General features: G+C 44.7%; 1 protein-coding gene across 2 annotated transcripts in view; it reads right to left on the reverse strand.

Moving 5' to 3' along the window:
- PDZK1 (PDZ domain containing 1) overlaps window positions 1–22712 on the reverse strand; it is a 42594-nt gene that overhangs the window by 9132 nt on the left and 10750 nt on the right. For both annotated transcript variants that reach the window (XM_067727512.1, XM_067727513.1), the window contains exons 2-5: window positions 6408–6619; window positions 5156–5402; window positions 3274–3410; window positions 1816–2011 (exon numbers count right to left, since the gene is read on the reverse strand). In XM_067727512.1, the coding sequence (XP_067583613.1) occupies window positions 1816–2011; window positions 3274–3410; window positions 5156–5402; window positions 6408–6619 (792 nt within the window). The remainder of the gene's footprint in view (window positions 1–1815; window positions 2012–3273; window positions 3411–5155; window positions 5403–6407; window positions 6620–22712) is intronic.

Raw genomic sequence — 22712 nt, forward strand, 5'->3', positions numbered from 1 at the left:
CTTTAGCCTTATTCTCGTGACTTAAGCTATCTTCACCGGATGCCTCCAGATCTCTCACACTTTTTTTTTGTCCTTCGTTCAATTTTAACAAGCTCCAGTTTCACTTTTCCAGCTAGCTGCTTGGCATCTCCAACTGGATATCTCATAGATTCCTCCAATGTAATGTATTCAAACCAAATATCATCTTGGCCCGTCTCCCTCATCTTGGTCACCTGTTAGTGGGAGCACCATCTCCCCAGGCACTGACACTTCGCAACTGATTCTTCCTCAGCATCCACTCCCCCTGTCTAATCAGCCAAGTCCTTCAGTGCTACCTTAATATTTTTATACATCTCCTCTTCTCGAGTCCTAGATCCTCTACCTGAACTTCTACCTAAACTGCCACACCACCTTACCAGTTGCTCTCCCTGTCCTTAATGCTCCCCTTCTCCAATGCAGACCTGCCTCCTATTCATCCTGATGCAATGTCTGACCGAGTCACTCCCCAGGGCAACAGCATGAACATGGGCTTTGGAACTAAACAGACCTGAATTTGATCCTAGCTGTACCACAACTAACTGTTTGACCTTATAGAAATTATCCTATCTATCTTCTTCAGGTCCTCAATTTCAGCAATTCTTGCAGAATTATTAGGAGTAATTGAGATGTGTAAAGCTCCCGAGACACTGTAGGCTTAATTTTTCTTCTCTCTCACACTTTTCAAAAAACATTTAACTCCCCACTGACTATAGAAACAAGTCCAAACTCCTCAACACGCACTAAAGGTCCATCATTTCTCGCCGACCAAGCTTTCTAACTTGGTTTTCTGTGCTACACGTTAGATGCCAGTAAAACTGTGCCTGTGTTTTCCTGCTTTATTCACACAATCCTGTCTTCATGGACTGGCCTTCCTGTCCCCACTCCATCAGCTTGCCCAAATTGTATTCATACTACGAAGCCTGAGCTCAAGTGCTGCCTTTACTAAGAGGCCTCCCAGTACATTTTTAGTGAGAAAAACTTGCTCCAACATTGAATCTCCACAGTATTTTATCTGCCCTGTATTAAGGTGCTTCTCACCATCTACCTTCAGTTATGGACACACATGTCTTATCTCCTCTACTAAACAAGAGGCTTCTTGACTGAAGAATTCTTGTCTGATTCACTTGATATTCTCAAGGGCCCTGAGAATACATTTTTACATTATATGAACCAAATTAATGTTTCATAAATTAATATAAATATATGATTAAAAGAAAATAGCAACTTCTGGGTGAATAACAGTTCACATGGCCTGAACCTACATTTTTTTAATGTGTTCAGCTTCTGTAGGAGGACCTTAGTTCTTTCCTTATTGAATTATAAGAACCAGAAAGACTCCTGGTTCTCTTCAAGTCCCAGATCCCAACCCACCCTCTGCCTCAGACCTAGGGGTGTGTTGGAGCTGCCTCACACCAGCTCATGAAAACACTTCTCAACTTTGCATTCGGTGACAGCATGTTGGTGGCTTGAAATCAGACATGGTGGGAGTATTTACACCACAAAAAACAACACATGCTACAAATTAGGGCTTTTTTTTTCCAGAGAGCCAATTTACCAGCATACTACTGCCCAGATCCAAAATTCTGCCTTATAATTCTGCTGTGGAAACCTAGGGATGCCCATCATCAGGCCCCCATATGCACGGAGTTAAACTGACCCAGCTACGCTTCCTAGTTTCTTACTACTTCCTTCATGAATCTGGTGGGGGGTTGGGGGCCTAAAGGAACTCTGGAGTCAGACTGGGATGAGGAATTGGATGGTTACACTACCAGGTTTTCTGCTCTTCTAGTGCCTTACCTTTCTGTTCTGGGCCTGCCCTCAGATAGAAACCATAGCCATTGCTTCCCTTCTTCATCTCCACAACCCGGGGATGGTGGGGTAGCAGTTTCAAACTGGCTGTTTCTCTCTTGAATTTTATCTTCTGCTCACTATGGTGCTTGTCAGTTTCCTTGTCCACCAGCAGAAACATGACGCGGCTTCCGGACTTCTTCACCTGCAACAACATACACAGGTGAGGGCCAACATCAATCTCCAAGAATGATGCTGGGAAATAGGAAAGTTTCTGTATCAAGGCACACAGTCTATAGATTCAATAGGAAATATGAGATGTGAGGCCTGAGTTTAAGCTGTAATACTGTTTTCTACCACCTCACTGGTATTATGTATCTTCCCTCGTACAGTTGTTGTTTTTCGCCTTCTTAAGTATGACCTCACCCACACAGATGCTAACTGAACCCAAGTGAAAGCTGTGTACCCAGAAAGGTATATAGGTGAAGACTAGGAAAGGAGTTTGAAAAAGAAAGTAAAGGTCTACTTTGAAAGATCCTTCTACCAAGAGAAGATAAAGTTGGTCAATTTTCAAGGTTCTATATGACCCCAAAGGAAAACTTCTGCCAGACTTCCCTGGTGGTGCAGTGGTTAGGCATCTGCCTGCCATTGCAGGGGACACGGGTTCGAGCCCTGGTCCGGGAAGATACCACATGCTGCGGAGCAACTAAGCCCGTGTGCCACAACTACTGAGCCTGTGCTGTAGAGCCCCCAAGCCACAACTACTGAAGCCTGCGTGCCTAGAGCCAGTGCTCCGCAACAAGAGAAGCCACCGCACACCACAACGAAGAGTAGCCCCCAGTCGGCGCAACTAGGGAAAGCCCATGCGCAGCAACGAAGACTCAACGCAGCCAAAAATAAAAAAATAAATTTATTTTTAAATTTTATAAGTAAATAAATTTATTTTAAAAAATCCTCTGAGTGTTTTCCATGTGTCATGGAACCATGCTAGACATAAGATTTGGGATATAACAGGTCTTCAAATACTCCCCACGTGTAGCTCAATATTCATCACCACACTGGTTATCTTCCAGCTTGTATTAAAACATTTTAGTAACATGGGCTCAACATTCACTTTATTATAAATTTAGAGGGGGATTCCAACCCCCTCTAAATTGGAATTAATTCCAATCAATTACAAATAAGATCCAAAAGATAAAGTTAATGGTTCTTTAGAACACTTTTCTTCAAGACAACATGAAACTAGCAAAGGCCTTATTCAAGACAACGTGAAACTAGCAAAGGCCTTATTCCAAAACCCTATATTAACACTTTATACCACTAGTGAGTCTGTTTGCTCTTAATACAAAGGGTTAGCTTCCCATTATTATAGTCCTCCCATCATAAACTACCATTCCTGTCTTCCTGTCACTTCCAATGAGAGCAGAGTAAAAGATACGGTAAGAAAAGTACTCCTTTGGGATATACCTTTTCAACCACCTCCTCATGGGTGGCCTCCTCTACATTCTCTCCATTCACTTCAATCAAGTGATCCTCAGCCAGGACTCCGGCTTTCATAGCCACACCTTGAGGTTTTATATCAATCATGCACACTCCCTTTTTACCTGAAAGAGGGTAACAGGTGAACAAGTGTCACAACTCCATTACACGGAAAGTCCAACAGCAAAGGGTTTTCTCCCAATAATACAATATTAGAACTTCAAATTTTAGGGCTAACTCCAATAGACTTTGGCTTCTGATTTAGAATGACAATTAGAGCTCATAGCGCAAAGCTTGACAGAGCCATTACTCAGTTGGCTTTTGTTGATTTGAATAGGATTTCTGAGCCCAACTGAATGCAAAGAAGCAATCTCAGGTGGCACTGGCTTCTTGAGCCAGAAAGTACCAAACCATGCCCACACTGCATCCCTGTGTCATACTCCCCTTCTTTGCATTTGTAGAATTAGAAGTCGTCTGCTCCATTCTGTCCTGTTTAATTAATGCTATCACCAACCACCACATCCAGTGGGGTGAATAAATCTCTCTGATGCAGGCTAAAGAGGGCAGAGGCACAGGAGGAGAGGAAAGCCTCCACACAGTCATTGTGTATTAGTAGGTGGTATGATTTAGGTGCTTCTTAAAGAAATGCTGTCAGTTCTTTCAAGATATTAACATATCAGCCTAGGCAAAGGATAGCTTCATAATGACTACATAAACAGTTTGCAAAGAATAACAGTAATTTAAACTCTGCTTCCTTAAATACTTAACATTTCTCCTGTTACCTTGCTATGTATTTGTCATGAAGAAAAAATTTTCTTCATAACGCTAACCTAAACCATTCACCATGGACATTACACAAAGGCCAGATGAGTAGAGTCTGAATTACAATTTCTTTTTCTTTCTTTTTTTTTTTTTTTTTTACCATTTTACTGATAACCAACCTCTGAGAAATGCCAAGCTTCCCTTGACCACTTACATCACTGTGTTTTAATAACTGACAAACTTGAGAAATACCTCTTATAGCTAGTTTATTTCTCTTGCTACAGGTTAAATAAGCCTTGGAAACTATTTTATGTTTACTATTGGTCTGCTGTTTAGCACTTACCAAGTTATGACCCACTATCCGTACCTCTCTAATACCAGAAAGAACAGGGAAGGAGCAACCTTAGAGGTGGAACCAAAAGGCTAACACAGCTATGGTTCCAACCTCAATGCCAGTGGAATCATTAGAAAACCATGGTCAACTGAGCGTGGGTCAGCCTGCAGCTCTGAAATTCTAGAAACAGAACTTCTAGTGTTTTCTGATGGTTGGGATTTCTCAAATCACTGTACCTCTCAGCTAGAGGTCAGGAAGTCACGTCAGAGCGTGGCCACAGCTGAGGGTACTATTTAAATGCCACAGGAGGGTGGGGATTTTTGCAGTGTCCTCAGCAACTGTAAGAGCGGCTAATACATAAATAGGTACTCAAGAATTTTTTGAATAAGTGACTACCTGGGCATTCTGAGAGATGAAAAGAGATATCATTCTAATTCAAGAGTGGCTATCGTGGAGAACCTCCCTTCTCTTGCCTCTTTTTCTCCATTCTCCCCTCCGTCTTTACCCACGAAGAAGCATCAACCCTCTAATCCTCTGGCCTCAAAGGCTCAGACTGACAAACACTGGGGGACCGGAGTGCCCAGTGTCCCCCACACAGTGCTGCTGTGTCTTTGCACAACTGTGCAAAGCAAGGGAAAGGCCAGGGAGGAAAAGGGAGAGAGAGGCTGCTGTTGGATCTCCATAGCAACTGAAAATTAGTCAAAGGAGTCATTAACAGGGAACAGTATCTTTCTTCTGGAAAGCTGTTTGTCCCTGCCCCACCCTGAAGCTCACCTTGGACAGTTTTCAGAGAGAAGCCATAGCTACTCCCCTCCTTCACCAGGTAGCAGAGCCGTGGCTGTGTCCAAGTCTGTGCTCCTCCATTCATTACAGAGGGCAGCTTCTTATCATTCAAACTCGACTCCTGACTTTGACCCAACTCTTTCAAATCTACTTGTTTTTTCATAGCTTTCTCATAAGAATCCCCATCCAGGACCAGTAAAATCACTGAATTGCCACTTTTTCTGACCAGATCCACAACCTAGGAGGAAGAAAGAAAAAGGTTAACTTTAACAATAACCCTCTATCAACCACCGGGGTGGGGGCCGGGGGAGGGCTCACCATCTGGCTCATTATCTGGCCCTGGACATTCTACTAGCTGACCCCGACACCCGAATAGTTAGCCGATTGTGCCCCAGCCGTCTCTGCCCAGGCCCCTCCCGAGATCCAGATACAGATTAGGCTGGGCCTCTAGCACGACTGTAATAGCCCAACCCTAGCCCAGGGGACTTTTGTCTTTTTTGTTTGTTTGTGTTTTTTTGCTGTAGCGGGCCTCTCACTGTTGTGGCCTCTCCCATTGCAGAGCACAGGCTCCGGACGCGCAGGCCCAGCGGCCATGGCTCACGGGCCCAGCTGCTCGGCGGCTTGTGGGACCTTCCCGGACCAGGGCACGAACCCGTGTCCCCTGCATCGGCAGGCGGACGCTCAACCACTGCGCCACCAGGGAAGCCCTAGCCCAGGGGACTTTTACTAGGACTGGTTCTTTGCGGGGACGAATGCTGCCCTAGAGCACAACAGGTCCTCCTGGGTCTATGGAGACAGCATAGGACAGTGACAAGAGCACCCACTTAGAGGCAGACAGAATTGGGGTAAGGTCAGACCCTCCCCCATGTTCACTACATGCACACATTAGCAAGCTAAGGTGACTGAGCCCCCACTTCCTCATCTATGAAATAGTCATATGAACCTCATGAGTTGTGGTGGGGATTTAACAAAATAATGAATATGAAATTGCCTGGTATAGTTCCTTTCATGTAGCAAATATGCAATGCACATTAGACCTGACACTATTCAAACCTAGGAATAATTTTTACAGTTCTTGGTCAATCATGGGAGACTTGATTAGCCGGCAGAATATAGCTGTAAAGGTGTCCTGCCTTGCCAGTGGCAGCCAGGAAGGCTCCACTGACCCCCAAAACTAGAATCAGCAGAGATGTGGGAGCTGAAGAGATCCTAGAAGCAGAAGAACCCCAAATGTCCCATTTACCTGTGTATGCTCTTTCTTGTCCACAAAGACACCATTGATCCTAAGAACTCTGTCTCCATCCTGGAGACCTGCCTTCTCTGCTGGGCTACCCTTCTCAACCACCCGGACCAGGTGGCCATCAGTGTCCTTCTCAATTCGCAGGGAGAAGCCATAGCTTTGCCCTTCCTGTTTAGACAGCTTGCATTCGCGGGGGTTGAAGGTGGAGGCCATTTCTGTGATGAAAAACAAATGGGTAAATCCACAAGACAGAAAATCTAACTGGGGTGAGAAATCTGTCCTCCATCTCCTATACCTCTATTCTTCCGTCACACCAAGTCCAGACTGTTCAGGTAGCAACATTCGAGGTATAGGAAGCCACCTTCCAGGACTTGCTAGTGACTTCTAAATCTATTTCTCCCCAAAGATGACCTTTCACGTGAATTTCAGACCCATGTATTCGGCTAGGTACTGGACAGAGATGCTTCCGTTTCAATAGCTGCAAAACAAAATTCCCCTTTGTCCCCTGACCAAAAGAAATTAGTTCCAAATATATTACCTAAAAATTTTAAGAAAATCCAAGTCTACTTTCATTTAAATATTTGAAGAGCTTGCCAAGTTCTGGGCATTGAAGATAAATCTGTGGACAAGACAGACCTATACTTTGCCTCTCATATCAGGGAGAACATGTTTCTACAGAAACACGTGATGAATGATCTACTAGGGAAGAATAGCGTGATAAGGGAGAATATAACAGAGTGTCTTGGTAGTAGGGAATGGGGTGGGAAGAATTAAGGATGGCTTCCTGGAGAAATGACTTTTCCAAGAGCTGAAGAATTAGTAAGAGTGGTGAGGTGAGACAAGATAAGGAAGACTTCAAACAATTAAAAATCAGAGAAGCCAGGCCTGAGAGCTGACCTGGTACATTGGAAACAGATAGAAAAGTGGTTTCTAGGACGCTGAAGTTCTAGTCAGAACAGAGTGGGGATGCCCGACAGAGAGAGGATTCCTGCTGCCATGTCAGATCTCTCCCTCCTGAAGCGCTTCCGTTTCCACCCATCCTGCCCCTCCTTTCACCCCATTGCAAGAGCAAGGCTCTGGGCCACAGGAGGAGGAAAGGAAAAGTGTGAAAACCAACAGGCACCCAGTCATTAAGGGTCAGATTCCTGCTAGGCACAGGGAACTATATTCAATATCCTGTGATAAAACATAATGGAAAATAATATGAAAAATATGTATAACTGAATCACTTTGCTGTACAGTAGAAATTAACACAACATTGTAAATCAACTATACTTCAATAAAATTTAAAAAAAAAAAAAGATTCCTGCCAGGGGTCCCCAACACCTCCTGGCTTAAGCACTTGAGAATAGAGGCCAAGAACTGCTGGTGCAGAGCAGAGCCCCGAGAGCAGTAGGCTAGACTCTGCTGGTTAATCTGCCTGCATGGCAAGCCCTCACGTTCCCCTCATCACAGCTCCCTCCAGTAACTCAGAATAAACCATCCGTTTCTCCTGGAGGGACAGGAGCAGATGACCGCACAGGGTATGGGGGTGGAGGGCGAAGGAGAGACAGCAAAGTGCTCCAGGCTCCCGAGAAGCCACGCCATGGTGATTGGAGGTGGCCACCTCTGACTCTGTGCCCACAGAAACATACAGTACAAATGGAGCAGAAAGCCTCCCACGGCCCGATCCCTGGGCTATTGCAGGGTCTGGCAGCCGAGCCACCAGGGGCATGAATGACTAAGAAGCCAAGGAAACAAGAATGGACAATGTTTCCACACTAGTCTATATAAAATAGATAACTGACAAGAACCTACTGTAGAGCACAGGGAGCTCTACTCAGTACTCTGTAGTGGCCTATATGGGAAAAGAATCAAACAAAAAGAGGGGATATATGTATATGTAAAACGGATTCACTTTTGTTGTATACCCAAAACTAACACAACAGTGTAAATCAACTATACTCCAATAAAAAAAAATTTTAATAAAAAAATAAATAGACAATATTTCAAGTGATCTCTTATGAGGGCCTGAGGCCCAAGCCCACCCCAATGAGGATCAAGGGCAGAGAAAAGTGAAACCACAGTCACCACGATCACCGTCCGCATCTGGGAGAGCATTGCAGCTCTGTCTTATCATGACCAACCACCAGGAAGATGCTGCTTTGGGAGGAAAGGGGGAAAGTAGGGAGTTAGGGGCGGAGAGGGCAGCGCCAGAGTGGGGCTTCCTCACATGCAGGAACCTGTGTGTGGCCCCTCTGACTCTGACCCATGACTTTTCTTTCTACTGATCATCCAGCCTGCAAGCATTCCATTTTCCAACTGGAATCCACATCTATGTCCAAACTTACCCCTAGATCCCTATCAGCTCTCAATTTCATAGGCCTGAAAAGCCTTGAAGGGAAAAAAAATAAAAGCCCTCTGAAATTTGGAAGTATCAATAATTATAGAGAAACCTCATCCAAATCCTACAAAATTTGAAACATGTCCTTAAAACTATTCAAAATTGGGCTTCCCTGGTGGTGCAGTGGTTGAGAGTCTGCCTGCTGATGCAGGGGATGCGGGTTCATGCCCCGGTCCGGGAAGATCCCACATGCCGCAGAGCAGCGGGGCCCGTGAGCCATGGCCGCTGAGCCTGCACGTCCGGAGCCTGTGCTCTGCAATGGGAGAGGCCACAACAGTGAGAGGCCCGCGTACCGCAAAAAAAAAAAATTCAAAATAAGGGCCATTAGATGCTATGTTTTCATCAAGAGATGAATATGTTTCTGATCAGCATATGAATGCTCGTTTCTAAGGTACCCACCCCTACAATTCAGCCCTCTCACACTCTGCAATGGCAACCACAGGATCTTACTCTTTTTCTCAAGGATGGAAGATGAATCCTCCTTGCTCGTAGGGCGGTCCGGTGTTTGGGGAGAGAAGAGACAAAGTTTTCCTGTATCTCAATAGAGACCTGAAAGTCTGATATACAAGGAAACACAAATCCCTGTTTCTGGGCAAAATCTCAAGTTGTTTGTGTGTGTCTTTCTTTCTTTACAGTTTCAAACAGCCAGACAGTAATCACTCAGATCTGCACTTATGTCTTTGAAGCCTCAGGTGTTCGAGGTCAGAGTTTCTTTTCACATCTATGGTTGAAGCACAGAGAATTAGAGCCAGTTCACACCGATAAAAATACTGATAGAAATGCTACCACTCTGGGTGGGAAACAGCTGCTGTCCCCAGGCCCAGATTACATCCTTCCACCCTGTCTGCTCTTGCCACAATTCAACCACTAAAGGATTAATGCTGCCCCCCACACCAAACTGATGAAATATTTAACACCTTCAACTGTACCGATAGAGAAAGCTGATCAAAACCCCCAAAGCTTGGCCTTACATAGGGCCCTGAAACTGTTTGTTTCCTGTGCCATCTTGTAGAGAGACAGTTCAACTAGGAATCACGAGGGCTGGGCTCTGGTCCAGCTCCAGTCCTGGGTTTGTCTAGTCCACAGCCTGGTTTACACTGGCCCCTAAATCAGGGCTGGCATCAGTCACTTTAGCAAGACTCTGTCACTGCTCCATGATAAGGATGCCTGGAACTCTGGAACACAGGGCCTAACTAGGAAGGATCTCTGTATTTAAGGATACTGTTTCCTGTTTCTTCCTCCTTTTCTTGCAAATCAAAACCACAGTGAGATATCATTCACCTCACACCTGTCAGAATGGCTATCATCAAAAAGACCACAATTAACAAATGTTGATGAGGATGTGAAGAAAAGGGAACCCTCGTACACTTGTTAGCGGGAATGTAAGTGGGTGCAGCCACTAAGGAAAACAGTATGGAGGTTCCTCAAAAAATTAAAAATAGAACTACCATATGATCCAGCAATTCCACTCCTAGGTATATATCCAAAGAAAATGAAAACACTAATTTGAAAAGATACACACCCCAATGTTCATAGCAGCATTATTTACAATAGCCAAGATATGGAAGCAACACAAGTGTCCATCAACAGATGAATGGATAAAGAAGACGTGATACACACACACACACACACACACACACACACACACACAATGGAACACTACTCAGCCATAAAAAAGAATGAAATTTAGCCATTTGCAACAACATGGATGGACTTGGAGGGTACTGTGCTTAGTGAAATAAGTCAGACAGAGAAAGACAAATACTGTATATTATCACTTATATGTGGAATCTAAAAAGTAAAACAAACAAATGAATTGTTTGTTTGTTTAAAACAGACTCACAGATACAAACTAGTAGTTACCAGTGGTGAGAGGGAAGGAGGGAGGGGCAAGATAGGGGTAGGGGGTTAAGAGGTACAAACTACTATGTATAAAATAAATAAGCTACAAGGATATATTGTACAGCACAGGGAATATAGCCATTATTTTATAATAACTTTAAATGGAGTACAGTCTATAAAAATCTTGAATCACTGTTGTATACTGAAACTAACATAATAGTATAAATCAAATATACCTCAATTTTTAAAAATTAAAAATAAGTAAGGTAATAGTTTAAAAAAAAAAAAAAAGGATACTGTTTGCTATTTCTTCAGCCCCCACCCCCATCTTCTGCTTCTTGAGAATCCAGAGATCAGAACCCTATGGTGGAGAGATATGCAATTAGTGAAGGCCTATGGATTTCCGTAATATCATATCAGCGATCATCTGATTGAGGCTGGAGTCCATCAAACCCTCAGCAGGCCTTAGTCCACAGTTCAAACAGCCAAAATAAAATACTGGAAATGGAAGAAAGCTCTAACCATTTCTGAGCTCTGGGGGAAAAAGTCAATTTTTGGCAACAAAGTTGCTTGTCTGTGGGAAGAAGAACAAAGTGCTGGTGGGCAGGAAAGACTCAGTGGTGAGAGGCAAAGAGATTTTTTTAATCAAACTTTATTATTAATCATACCTTTAGACCCCACCTTCTTCTAAAAGGATTCGATTATTGCTACCAGGAAAGGCAATAATATATCCAAGGTCGAGAAGAAAAAGTAGGTACATTTTAGAAGTTAGGAACTCTAGCTAATGACAACAGAGGAGGGTAGGTAGGACCTGTGAATGTGACCAAAGAAAGAACTGAAGCCACTGGGCTATTTTCCACAGGAGAAAAATAGCTGGTGGGACCCAGGGGACTCTCCCAAGGCCAAGGTAGCCAAGGTCTCCCGGCTCCAGGCAGCCATCGACATGGACCCACACATGATCCGAGTCAACACCCACCCTCCCCAGCGGTGCTGCACAGAGCCAGGAGTCCGGGCAGGAGCTGTTCCTGAGAGGAACACAACCACAAAAGTGAGACTCAAACAGCCAGAAGCGTTCAACTTAATTGGCCCAGGCTGAGAGGAAGCCTCATTTTCCCTTCAGTTTGTGTGTTTGGGGCTGGAACCTACAGGACCTTCCTCAGCAGGGCTAGTTGGAGAAAGAGTGAGACTCCATTTCAGTTGATTCCCACATCAGTGGGACTTGTAGTGAAGCTTGCCTGCCTTGTCACCCGGCACGTCAGAGAGTCACCTGTTCCACGATAGGTGCTGTAAATGGAAAGGTCCCATTAAAAAATACCATGGGCGTGAATGCTTTTTAGCCCCCACCCCGTACCCCTCCAGTGCAGGGGAGGGCTAGGAGTGAAGGGATCTTAAAGCCACTTAGCTCATCAAAAATCCATGATCTCCTGAGAAATATTTGAGAGTCTCAAGGTCAGTGGGAACCTGACAAGAACACAAAGCATCTCCCAATACAAAATGGAACACAGCGTTCTCCGAATTATTTCCTGCTCTAAAGCAGAGTTATTTGTCTAACTCCTGTAAGCTTCCAGGTATTATTTTGTAAAAGAATCCTGAAATTGCTATAGATCAGCTAACACACAAGCCAGGGAAGAGCAAATTCTTCTGAGGAAGGAAAAGACAACTCCTGGAAAAGCGAAGTCAGAAAGAATTAGAGGATCATCTCCTCAGCCCTGGGAGCTGTCTACCCAAAGTCAGCAGCTGGTTTCATCTGAGGGAACAGATCTACTTAGTTGACAGTGTAAATCTATAGACCATCAAGTGATGCCAGTAATAATAAATCACGTTACCGTTTAAAAACTCACCATATGTCAGGCATGCTACATTATCTCATTTAATCCTCACAATCACCTTATAAATTTAATCTCAATCCCAGCGGGCCCACAGAATCACCTGCAGAGATTTATAAAAACAGATGCTTAAACCCCACCTCAGATCTACTGACTCAATCCAGGCTTGAAACCTGAACATAAGCATTTTTAGAATCCCCACGAGTTTAAGAAACTAGTGATCAAAACCACCCTTTGCTGCTCCCAGCTTCCCTTCTCTCCCCTCAGTCTTGGGATAACACCCTCATGGGTCAGAGAAGAATGTCAAGGTTGGGTGAAACGAACAGCTACCTTGAGCTCACCTTTACTCAACTTGAGAAACCAAGGTGGCAGCCTGGTTAGGAGAGGCCCTCAGGATCCAGCCCTGCCCACAGTCCTGCCCGGCCAACAGCATGGAAGTTTGTGGCAACCTAAAGGCTGTGACCCTGCCTCCCTCCCCACGTTCTAGCTCTGAGCCAGGAAACAGAATCCAGCAGCTGAAAACAACCTTTAACAGCTCCCGTGGTCTCTTTGTCCAAGGAATTAAGTCTGAGGGCCAGCAAACCTAACCACCCAAAGAGCTGAGGCCATTTCTCCTCCTGCATCACGCTATGGGTGGAAACCCAAGCTCCACTCCTGTCTGAGGCCAATCAATTAGATTCTCCAATTAGCATATGGAAGTGGGTACAGATTGTTTGGGATCATGCACACAGGCCCCTCAAAATTCTACTGAACATCAAGAAGACATATCACCCCAAATGCAATTTCATTTGTCCATGCCACAGATATTTGCCTCACACTTATACGCAAAACACTGTTAAGTGGTTGATGGAATAAAGTGAAACAACAGCTCCATCCTCAAGGACTTTATAGTTAAATGGGGGTGAAGGAAACGTTTTAGGACAAAAAGAGCTACCACTATGAGCAGAGTATAAATGCCATGAGACCTACAACATGGGACAAATTAAGGAAAGCTTCACTAATTAGGTGGGATTTGATTTAGACATTGACAACAGATAGGTAGGATTTCAACAGGTACAGAAGTAGGAAGAGAACATTCTAGCCACAAAGAATAGTGTGGATCTCAGCCATGGAAGTGGGGAAGTTCCTGGGTATGGTCAAAGAAGAGCTAAAACTCAACGTGACTGAAGGAGAGCCAACAGGGGGACAGCCAAGATGTCCTTTTGTTATGGATAACAAGTTAGATTGTAAAGGCCTCGAATACCAGCCCAAGGGATCTGGCCTTAGTTTGGTGGTCAGGGACCACACAAAGGTTATAAGCAGAGGAAGGACAGGATCAGAGTTGGGCTCCAAGAGGGTTGGCCTGAAGCAAAGACATACTGGAGGTAAGTCAAGAAAGAGGCTCTTGTAATGGTCCTACTCACATGCAACAAAGGCCTGCCCCAGCCGGCAGCTGTGAGAATAGAATGGAGGTGACAGAGGTGGAGGAACTACAGAGAGGACTGAGTGACATGTGGTATTAACTCTTCAATCCTGTCCTCTCAGATTTCTCCATGCAGAGATGGCCTCATACAGGACAGGTACAACACAGATGTCCAAAATATTTATTTACACTGACCGTGGCTAGTGTCCAGGAAATACAAGAGGTCCCTATTCCTCTCCCTAATTACTGCTTACCTCACTCACGCACAGTTTTGCTGTGGGTTCAAGAGGCCTTGTTGCACAGAGTGGTACATGCACAATTCAGTCTTCTAAGGTCACCACTCAGTGTGAACGTAGCTGTGCTTTTGGCTCCTCTGAGCTCTGAGTTGCCAGGATACCCTAATTCCGTGGCCATCTTTTCATTCTGTCTGTTTCCCCATAAGTGGTATACTTTCCCTGGATTTATTACCCTTGCTCAGTTTTTTCTACTAACCGCCCTTGATACCTTTCCTAGACTCCCCTTCTGTATGGAATCAGTTTTGTCACTCCCAAAATTTCTATGTTGAAGCCTTATGACTGTTTGGAGATAGAGCCTTATAAAGAGATAGTTAAGGCTAAATAAGGTCACAAAGGTGGGGCCTGGCATCTTTATAAGAAGACACAGAAGTGCATGTACACAGAGAAGAGGCCATGTGAAGACACAGTAAGAAGGCCACCATCTGCAAACCAAGGAGAGAGGCCTCAGGAGAAACCAACAATGCTGGCACCTTGATCTTGGACTTCTAGCCTCTAGAACTGTGAAGAAATAAATTTCTGTTTAAGCCACATGGGCTTCTGTTATTCTGTCATGTGGTATTCTGTTACAGCAGATCAAGACTTAATACATCTTCCAAGTAATGCTGCCCACTTGGGCTGGGTGTTAGAAAGGAAGAGGTAAAAAAAAAACCCAAAACACAAAACCCCACAAATTCATGCCTTGGTGACTGGCATAAAAATTGTACCATTAAAAGATGATGCTGGAGACTTCCCTGGTGGCGCAGTGGTTAAGAATCCACCTGCCAACGCTGGGCACACGGGTTCAATCCCTGGTCCTGGAAGATCCCACATGCCGCGAAGCAGCTAAGCCCATGAGCCACAACTATTGGGCCTGTGCTCTAGAGCCCACGAGACACAACTGCTGAGCCCATGTGCCATAACTACTGAAGGCTGCGCGCCTAGAGCCCATGCTCCACTACAAGAGAAGCCGCCGCAATGAGAAGCCCGCGCACCACAACGAAGAGTAGTCCCTGCTCGATGCAACTAGAGAAAGCCCGCGCGCAACAACGAAGACCCAACACAGCCATAAATAAATAAATAAATAAATAAATAAATAAATAAAAAGATAAAAGATGGTGCTGGGACTTCCCTGGTGGACCAGTGGGTAAGACTCCATGCTCCTAATGCAGGGGGCCTGGGTTCGATCCCTGGTCAGGGAACTAGATCTCACATGCATGCCACAACTAAGAAATCCACATGCTGCAACTAAAAGATCCCGCAGGCCACAACAACGACCCAGTGCAGATAAAATGAATGAATGAATAAATAAATAAATAAATAAACATTAAAATAAATTTAAAATATTAAAAATTAAATTAAAAAAAAATGATGGTGGGCTTCCCTGGTGGTGCAGTGGTTGAGAGTCCGCCTGCCGATGCAGGGGACATGGGTTCGTGCCCCAGTCCGGGAAGATCCCACATGCCGCGGAGCGGCTAAGCCCGTGAGCCATGGCCGCTGAGTCTGTGCGACCGGAGCCTGTGCTCCGCAACGGAAGAGGCCACAACAGTGAGAGGCCCGCGTACCGCTAATAAAAAAAAAAAAAAAAAAAAAAAAAGATGGTGTAGTTATGAGGAATGAGATGGCAAAGTCAGTTTGAGTTCGTTTTACATCAGAGGATTTGGCAGAACATCCTGCAGGTAGACAGAAGTGTGGGCCTGGAGCTCAGGAGACGATGGACTAGAGTCCTCATGGCAGGGCTCGGTGACACAAGGGAGTGAGAACATGAAAGGAAGAGAGCCGAGGATAAAGCCTTGCACGATACCGACATCTAGGCGACAAGAAGACGAAGCTGAGAAGGAATGATCAGAAGGCCAAGATTTTACAGTCCAAGCTAAAAGAAGAATTTCAAGACAGGATAGTTAACAATGCAAAATGATGCTAAGAGGTAAAGAGAATGAAAACAGAAAATGCCGTTAAGTTTAGGAAATGCAAGTTCAGGACAGATAAGGGACTAAGAAGCAAGTGAATACTAGTAAATAACAGAGGCCATGAATAAAGTTACATCTTGAAACAGATAAATGAGAGCGTTGGGATAGCAGCTTAAGGGGAAAGCAGGGTTGGTGGATGGTTTTATTTTTAATGTTTGTATATCAAGGGATGATACAGAGAGCACAGCAAATGGGTTTGGTCTCGATGAGATGGAACACCTCTACCGAGGCAGGAGAGAAGTGGAAAAAATGAGATGAAGAGGAAGACAAGGTCTAGTTACCAAGAAAAATCAGGAACTTCAAGAATGTGGACCAAAATCTCCACTGAGCTCAAACTGATAAATCCATGAAGGTGGCCAGGAGAGGATGGTGGGTTAGCTGTACTTACCACCAAAAGACAGCTGCTATGAGGAAATAAGAGCCCGGTGTGCCAGACCTTCCAATCTCTCAAGAGAACCTGGAAGTCTAGATTTAGGCAAAATGTCCCCATTTTTAAAATCTGGCAGCTATTTCCAAGTTTTAAGAAACGTCACATAAAGTAACAGACTTGAATCCCTGGACGGGCAGGTTATAACCCTGGCAAAAAGGCTACCCAAAGCCGAAGCATTGTTTCACTATAATGAGTAACACGTTGAATAAAAATTTCTAAGAAACAACGTAGGCTAAATATATGTCTTCATTAGAGAGATAAACAGATCTCACGCATTTATAGCAGAACAATCAGCATGGTTTCTCATGGCTTTTTCTCACTATAATATTTAACAAGAATAGAAGGAGAAAGTGGTAACTTTTACCCCAAGTTGGAGCATGACATGTTTACAAACAGAAGGCTAGGAGGTGAGGGTTTCTGTGTTCACAGTGAGCCCAGAACTCATTAGAATGTGAGACAGTGGGGCCAGTGTGAATTTCGAGGAAGAGAAGCCACAAGTGTCCCCTGGGAAAGATGAAGTGCTGCAGGGACTGGCTGGGCAGGATGAATGGGGAGAGGGAAGAAGAAGGGGCTGAGGGAGCAGCTTTGCAAATTAAGGGGTTGACACAGGAAAAGTCTTCTAAGATGATGTCTAGAACAGAGTAGTTTCCAGGTAACAAAAAGTCTAAAGTGGCCATATAGGTATGCAGCTGATGTGAAGGGAGTTTGTATTTTTATTTCCATCTTCCCTCAGCATTCTAGTTTGGGTAAATACATTAGAAAGAACAAGAGTTTTAAAGCCAAACCCACTTTTGGATTCCGGTGTCACCACTTGCCAGCTGTGAGAACATGCGTGACTTCCTTAATTCTGAGCTGGAGATAGAAATACTCCTAAAACAGGAAGTGCATATGGACACAGCAAAGATTACTGAAGATGGATCATGTAAAGCAATCTAAGCATAGCATCTGGAGCAGAGAAGCCCACTCCAGGTGCCCCATCTTCCCTGCTCTCTGGTGAGAGTCTTGAGTCAATGGGAATCCCATTTCCTGTGAGGACGTTTGAGCAATCTTCCTGATTTTCCTTTTGAAGCAGTCAAGAGATTGAGTGATGCACTAAGGATGGGCAGGAATCTTGATTGTCAGGTCAGGGATTCTCTATCTCCTCACTCTGGACCACCTCTGCAACGTTAGTTTTAGCTGCTGAAAAGTCAGGGCTGAGATTTTGTTCTCCGTGAAATCAAGCTCAAATAACAAACTCAGATTTCCCTAAACCCAGAAGTATCATGTAAGTCTGAAAGCTAGGGAATTACAAAAATAGAACCAAATGCCATATATCGAGGAGGTATAAGATTCCAGGGAGCTTTTATAGAACTAAGCTGACCAGAGAGTCCCAACACCTGGAGCAGATGAGCTCTAATAGATGTGAGTACAAGATACACCAGCCAAGGGACCCAAGGGACAGAAAAACGTGGAGAAGATGGAGTGAGGGAAGCATCACCTGATATACGGACGTATGGGTGGCTCATGGTCACCAGGGAGTGATGAGTGAACAGGTTCACTCACCAGACAACATCACTGGATTTCCAAAAGATTAGAGAAAGGATGTGGGATAAACAGCATTCTTCTTAGAGAGGGAAAATCAGAAGGGCACTGTCATCAGTGACAGTCAGGTGCAATGACTACCGTCAAGAAAGAAAATGCCCCAATATTGTCTTCTTTGTTTCCCCAAATCCAGGATGTAGCGGATCATTCTATAAATACAGTAACCCTACAACTGTTAGTCACGAGTACTCTGGACCCACCACCATCTTATCTAATAGTTAGGAATCAATGGTGCAGTCATTATCAGACCACAAAGAAAACATAGCCTCTCCTCACAAGGCACTTATGTAACCCACACCTGAGCCATGAAAAACTAAACAGTGAAGACTTAGCAAGACAGTGGGGAATAATGTTTAATCCTAGTGACTGCAACTGGGGAAGGATATTTGTATAACCTAGGATGTAACCATAGAGTAAATTATTTCTGTTTCATTGAGGCATGAAGAGAGGGGAAGAGAGGGCAGGAACTCTCGGGTAACATTCAACTTGAATGTGACTCACTTTGCACTAAACTCCATGCTGGTTTATAAAACACTTTGAACTTCAGCAAGGAGGAAGCTTGACCAGGCATGTCTGCACATCGTGCCCTTGTGAGAAATGCTGCCTCTTCAGCATTTACATGCATCCATGTCATAAGTAAGACAAAGAAATCACTAGACTTTTGTTGGAAAAATACAACTGGTGGAGACTGGTGATGTTAAGTCAGCAACTGTAGATGGTGAATTCCCTACAACCATCAGCCCTGATCAAGGGGTTCCAGCCCTGATCAAGGGGTTCCAGCCCTGGGTCAGGAATATCTGCCTTCTATCAGAGCCTGCCTCAGAGCCTCGGGACATACTGTTTCTTCCAACAGCATAAAAGAAATCCTAGTATAGCTCAGCTGGTGTTGACAGATGTCTTGAGTTAGGAGAAGATAAATGCAATTCAATTTCATCCTTCTTCAAAAATATTTTACCTAGAGCAGATCTAATATCTTTGCTGCAGATTATATTTAAGCCACCTGGATTCCTCCTTTGAAAAGCAAGAGGTATGGGGGACTTCCCTGGTGGTCCAGTGGTTAAGAATCCTTCTTGCAATGCAGGGGACCCCGGTTCGATCCCTGGTCCGGGAATTAAGATCCCACGTGCTACAGGGCAACTAAGCCCACGTGCCACTCCTAGAGAGAAGCTCACGCCTGTACCACAACGAAGCAAAGAGCCCACACGCTGCAAACAAAGATCTCGCATGCTGCAACTAAGACCTGATGCAGCCAATAAATAAATAAATAAATAATTTTTAAAAAGAAGAAAAGCAAGAGGTGTGGAAATTCAAACACTCAAGTTTATTAATTTTAAATGATTAGTGTCAAAAATAGAAAAATAAGTAGGGCTCCAAAATATGTTTATGCTAATTATACTTTCCCACTGTGATGGTTACTGTTTGGTCTTAGGTAGCCATAGATTCCAAGTGTGGGAAATTAATGAAATGTGTTCCAATGGAGAAGGGTGATCATAGGACCAGTGAGTAATTCTTATTTCTCATCTATGATAAGGAATGGAATCTGCTTATCTTGAAGTTCATTTGGCCTGCTGGTACTAAATGTCGCTTCCCCCTACCCACGCATCATGAATGATACCTTGTCCTACATGGTAGGACTCTTGGTTGGAGTTCAAGACCTTCCCCACTCTACTTGCTTATCTAAGAGTTCTGCAAGTTAGGAAAGAGATAAAGTCGATATCGTGTGGACACAGAGGTGCCCTCGGAGAAAGGATATCCTTGTGCTGCTGATAGAACTGGTACCTGAAAATAGCCGAGGGTTGGCTGGAACAAGAGTATCTCCCAAAACTGGCGTCTTGTTTTACAAGACCCTTTGAACTTGCATTTCTGCAACCTCGCTCTTTTCCTATGTATCCAGCCTCTAGGTTCTCCCAGCCACTGCCCCAAGACAAATTTCCTGATCTTACTCTCACCATGTTAGTCTCTAAAAACAACATTTAAGGGCTTCCCTAGTGGCGCAGTGGTTGAGAGTCCGCCTGCCGATGTAGGGGACACGGGTTCGTGCCCCGGTCCGGGAAGGTCCCACATGCCGCGCAGCGGCTGGGCCCGTGAGCCATGGCCGCTGAGCCTGCGCGTCCAGAGGTGTGCTCCGCAACGGGAGAGGCCACAACAGTAAGAGGCCCGCATACCGCAAAAAAAAAAAAAAAAAAAAAAAACATTTAAGAACATAACGTCCAGACTCCTTTCTCAGGCTTTGAGGTTCAACATAATCCAGCCCGACTCCATCCCCCTCTGCTCCCCAGCGATACCAAACTGGCCCACGTGCGGTCACCCACACCCAGCCTGCCCTTCGCTCACACCACAGGCTCTGCCTGAAATACTTGCCCCCACCCTCCGATTATTTATTTATAGTAGGTCACATTTTTTCCAAGTGAATGAATTCAAGACCTATTCAAGGCTCAGTTCAAATTTTAGGTCATATAAATACAAATCCTGCCCCAACCACCACAGTCTGAAGGAATCACTCCAGCCTCTAAATTTCAAGTACCATTTATATAATCAACAACTTACATTGAGTACCTCCTACCGAGGCCCAACCCAGATTAGTCACTGCTCTGCCCTCACAGAGCCCAGAGTGAAGTGGAGGAAGTTATAGACACAACTACCAAACACGGGTGCTGGAATACGGAAAAGAAAATGTTTGTTATTGTCATACACACTTACTGAGCTCCTGCTAGGCTCCAAGCGCCAGCCTAGGTTACCTTTTATGAGTTCTCATTTAATCTTAATGGTCCATTTTACAAGAAAAAAAGTCCCTGAAAATATAAGTTGGTTTCCCATAGCTATTTGAATAAGCAACAGAACCTGGATTCAAACCCAGTTGAGTTCGGGTTCCTCCGCCCAGCCTCCCAACCTTGAGGGCTGTGTTAGGGAACCCAAGTAGTTAGACTTGGCGGGGGAAGGCATCCCAGGCAAAAGGAGTAGCACAGGGATGTTCAGGGATGGTGACTGGTTCCCAAAGCCCAGAGAATAGGCATATGTTGAAAGTCAGAAGCAGGTCAGGTTAGACTGGGATGCACTGTAGACTCAGTTCTATAGACTACAGAGGAGCTTCGGTGTTTATGTCCTGTGAGGCTTGGCCATCTCAGACCACAGCTGCCATTGAGTTGATGAGGGGCTCTCTTTCATATTTATCAAAACTCCTTCCCACTGCCTGGGTTCCTTCCTTCCCTGGGGTCATGCCTGTCATAAAGCTGTCTGAAGATCATCAGGATAGTAGCACTTAAGGTGCACAAGACACTATGAGCTTCTCCAATCTCATCCTCATTAAGAACTAGGTTCTATTACGCCCATTTGACCGATGAGGAAATAAGAGAGGAAGAATACATCTGCTCTGGAATTCAGGTTTCTGATTTTTAATCATTTAGCCATGATACCCACCAGGCAAAGAGATTATCATGATGGGCCAAGGAAAGGAGTTGCTGAGATCTCGAGGAAAATACATCTAGCTCTACCTTGCTACTCTCATCGAACTCCTATGCAACAAATGTGAAAATCATTTAACCAAGGTGTGACCGGAGACACCCATTCCCACCTGATCAGATCCGGGACCTTAGGTGCCTGAGAGACTATCAGAGTTCTTCAGCCTCGTCTTTAATAAGAGCATTTTATCCAAACATCATGACTCTATGCCTGTAGCTCCCTCCCTGCCACACTAACTTCCATTTATCATAATAGCTAAGCATCTACTCTACGCCAGGTATTGTTCTAAGAACTGGTATTACAGCAGGTAACACAAAGGACAAGACCCCTGCTCTCTTGAAGTTTAGCGTCTGCCAAAGGTGACAAAAAGTGCAGAAGATGACTTCTGATGATAAAGGCTACAAATGATGAGATGCAGTGGTGAGGTGGAGGGAGGAAGCTAAATTTAAAAGCCATTCCTGGGGGGGTAACATTTTACATCCTACCCAAATGACAAGCAGGAGCAACCTTCAAAGCTCCAGGATCTATTGTGCTTGGTGGGCTGAAAAGGACATTCGTGATCATCTAGTCTCAACTCTTTATTGGTAAATGAGTAAATAGAGGCTCGATGAGATTAAAAGACAAGATCCCCCAGCTGACGGCAAGGCTGCCCCACTGTTCCACAGAGCCCTTGGAAAGACACATTTGAGATGTAAGCACAGGGGTCTCCCTGGTGGTGCAGTGGTTAAGAATCCGCCTGCCAATTCAGGGAACACGGGTTTGATCCCTGGTCTGGGAAGATCCCACATGCCGCGGAGCAACTAAGCCCGTGCGCCACAACTACTGAGCCTGCACTCTAGAGCCCACAAGCCACAATTACTGAGCCCACGTGCCACAACTACTGAAGCCTGCGCACCTAGAGCCCGTGCTCCACAACAAAAGCTACCATGCACCTCAACGAAGAGTAGCCCCCAGTCGCCGCAACTAGAGAAAGCCCGCGCGCGGCAAAAAGACCCAACACAGTCAAAAATAAATAAATTAAATAAATAAATTTTAAAGAAAAGAAATGTAAGCACACTTGTGGTTATGCATGAACACATATTTATAATTTTATTTTCAATACAGCCTTGGGGAAAAGATGAGAGTCTTTGATAGACAATAAAA

This window comes from Pseudorca crassidens, chromosome 2 (genome assembly GCF_039906515.1).
Source record: "Pseudorca crassidens isolate mPseCra1 chromosome 2, mPseCra1.hap1, whole genome shotgun sequence".
Taxonomy (NCBI): Eukaryota; Metazoa; Chordata; class Mammalia; order Artiodactyla; family Delphinidae; genus Pseudorca; species Pseudorca crassidens.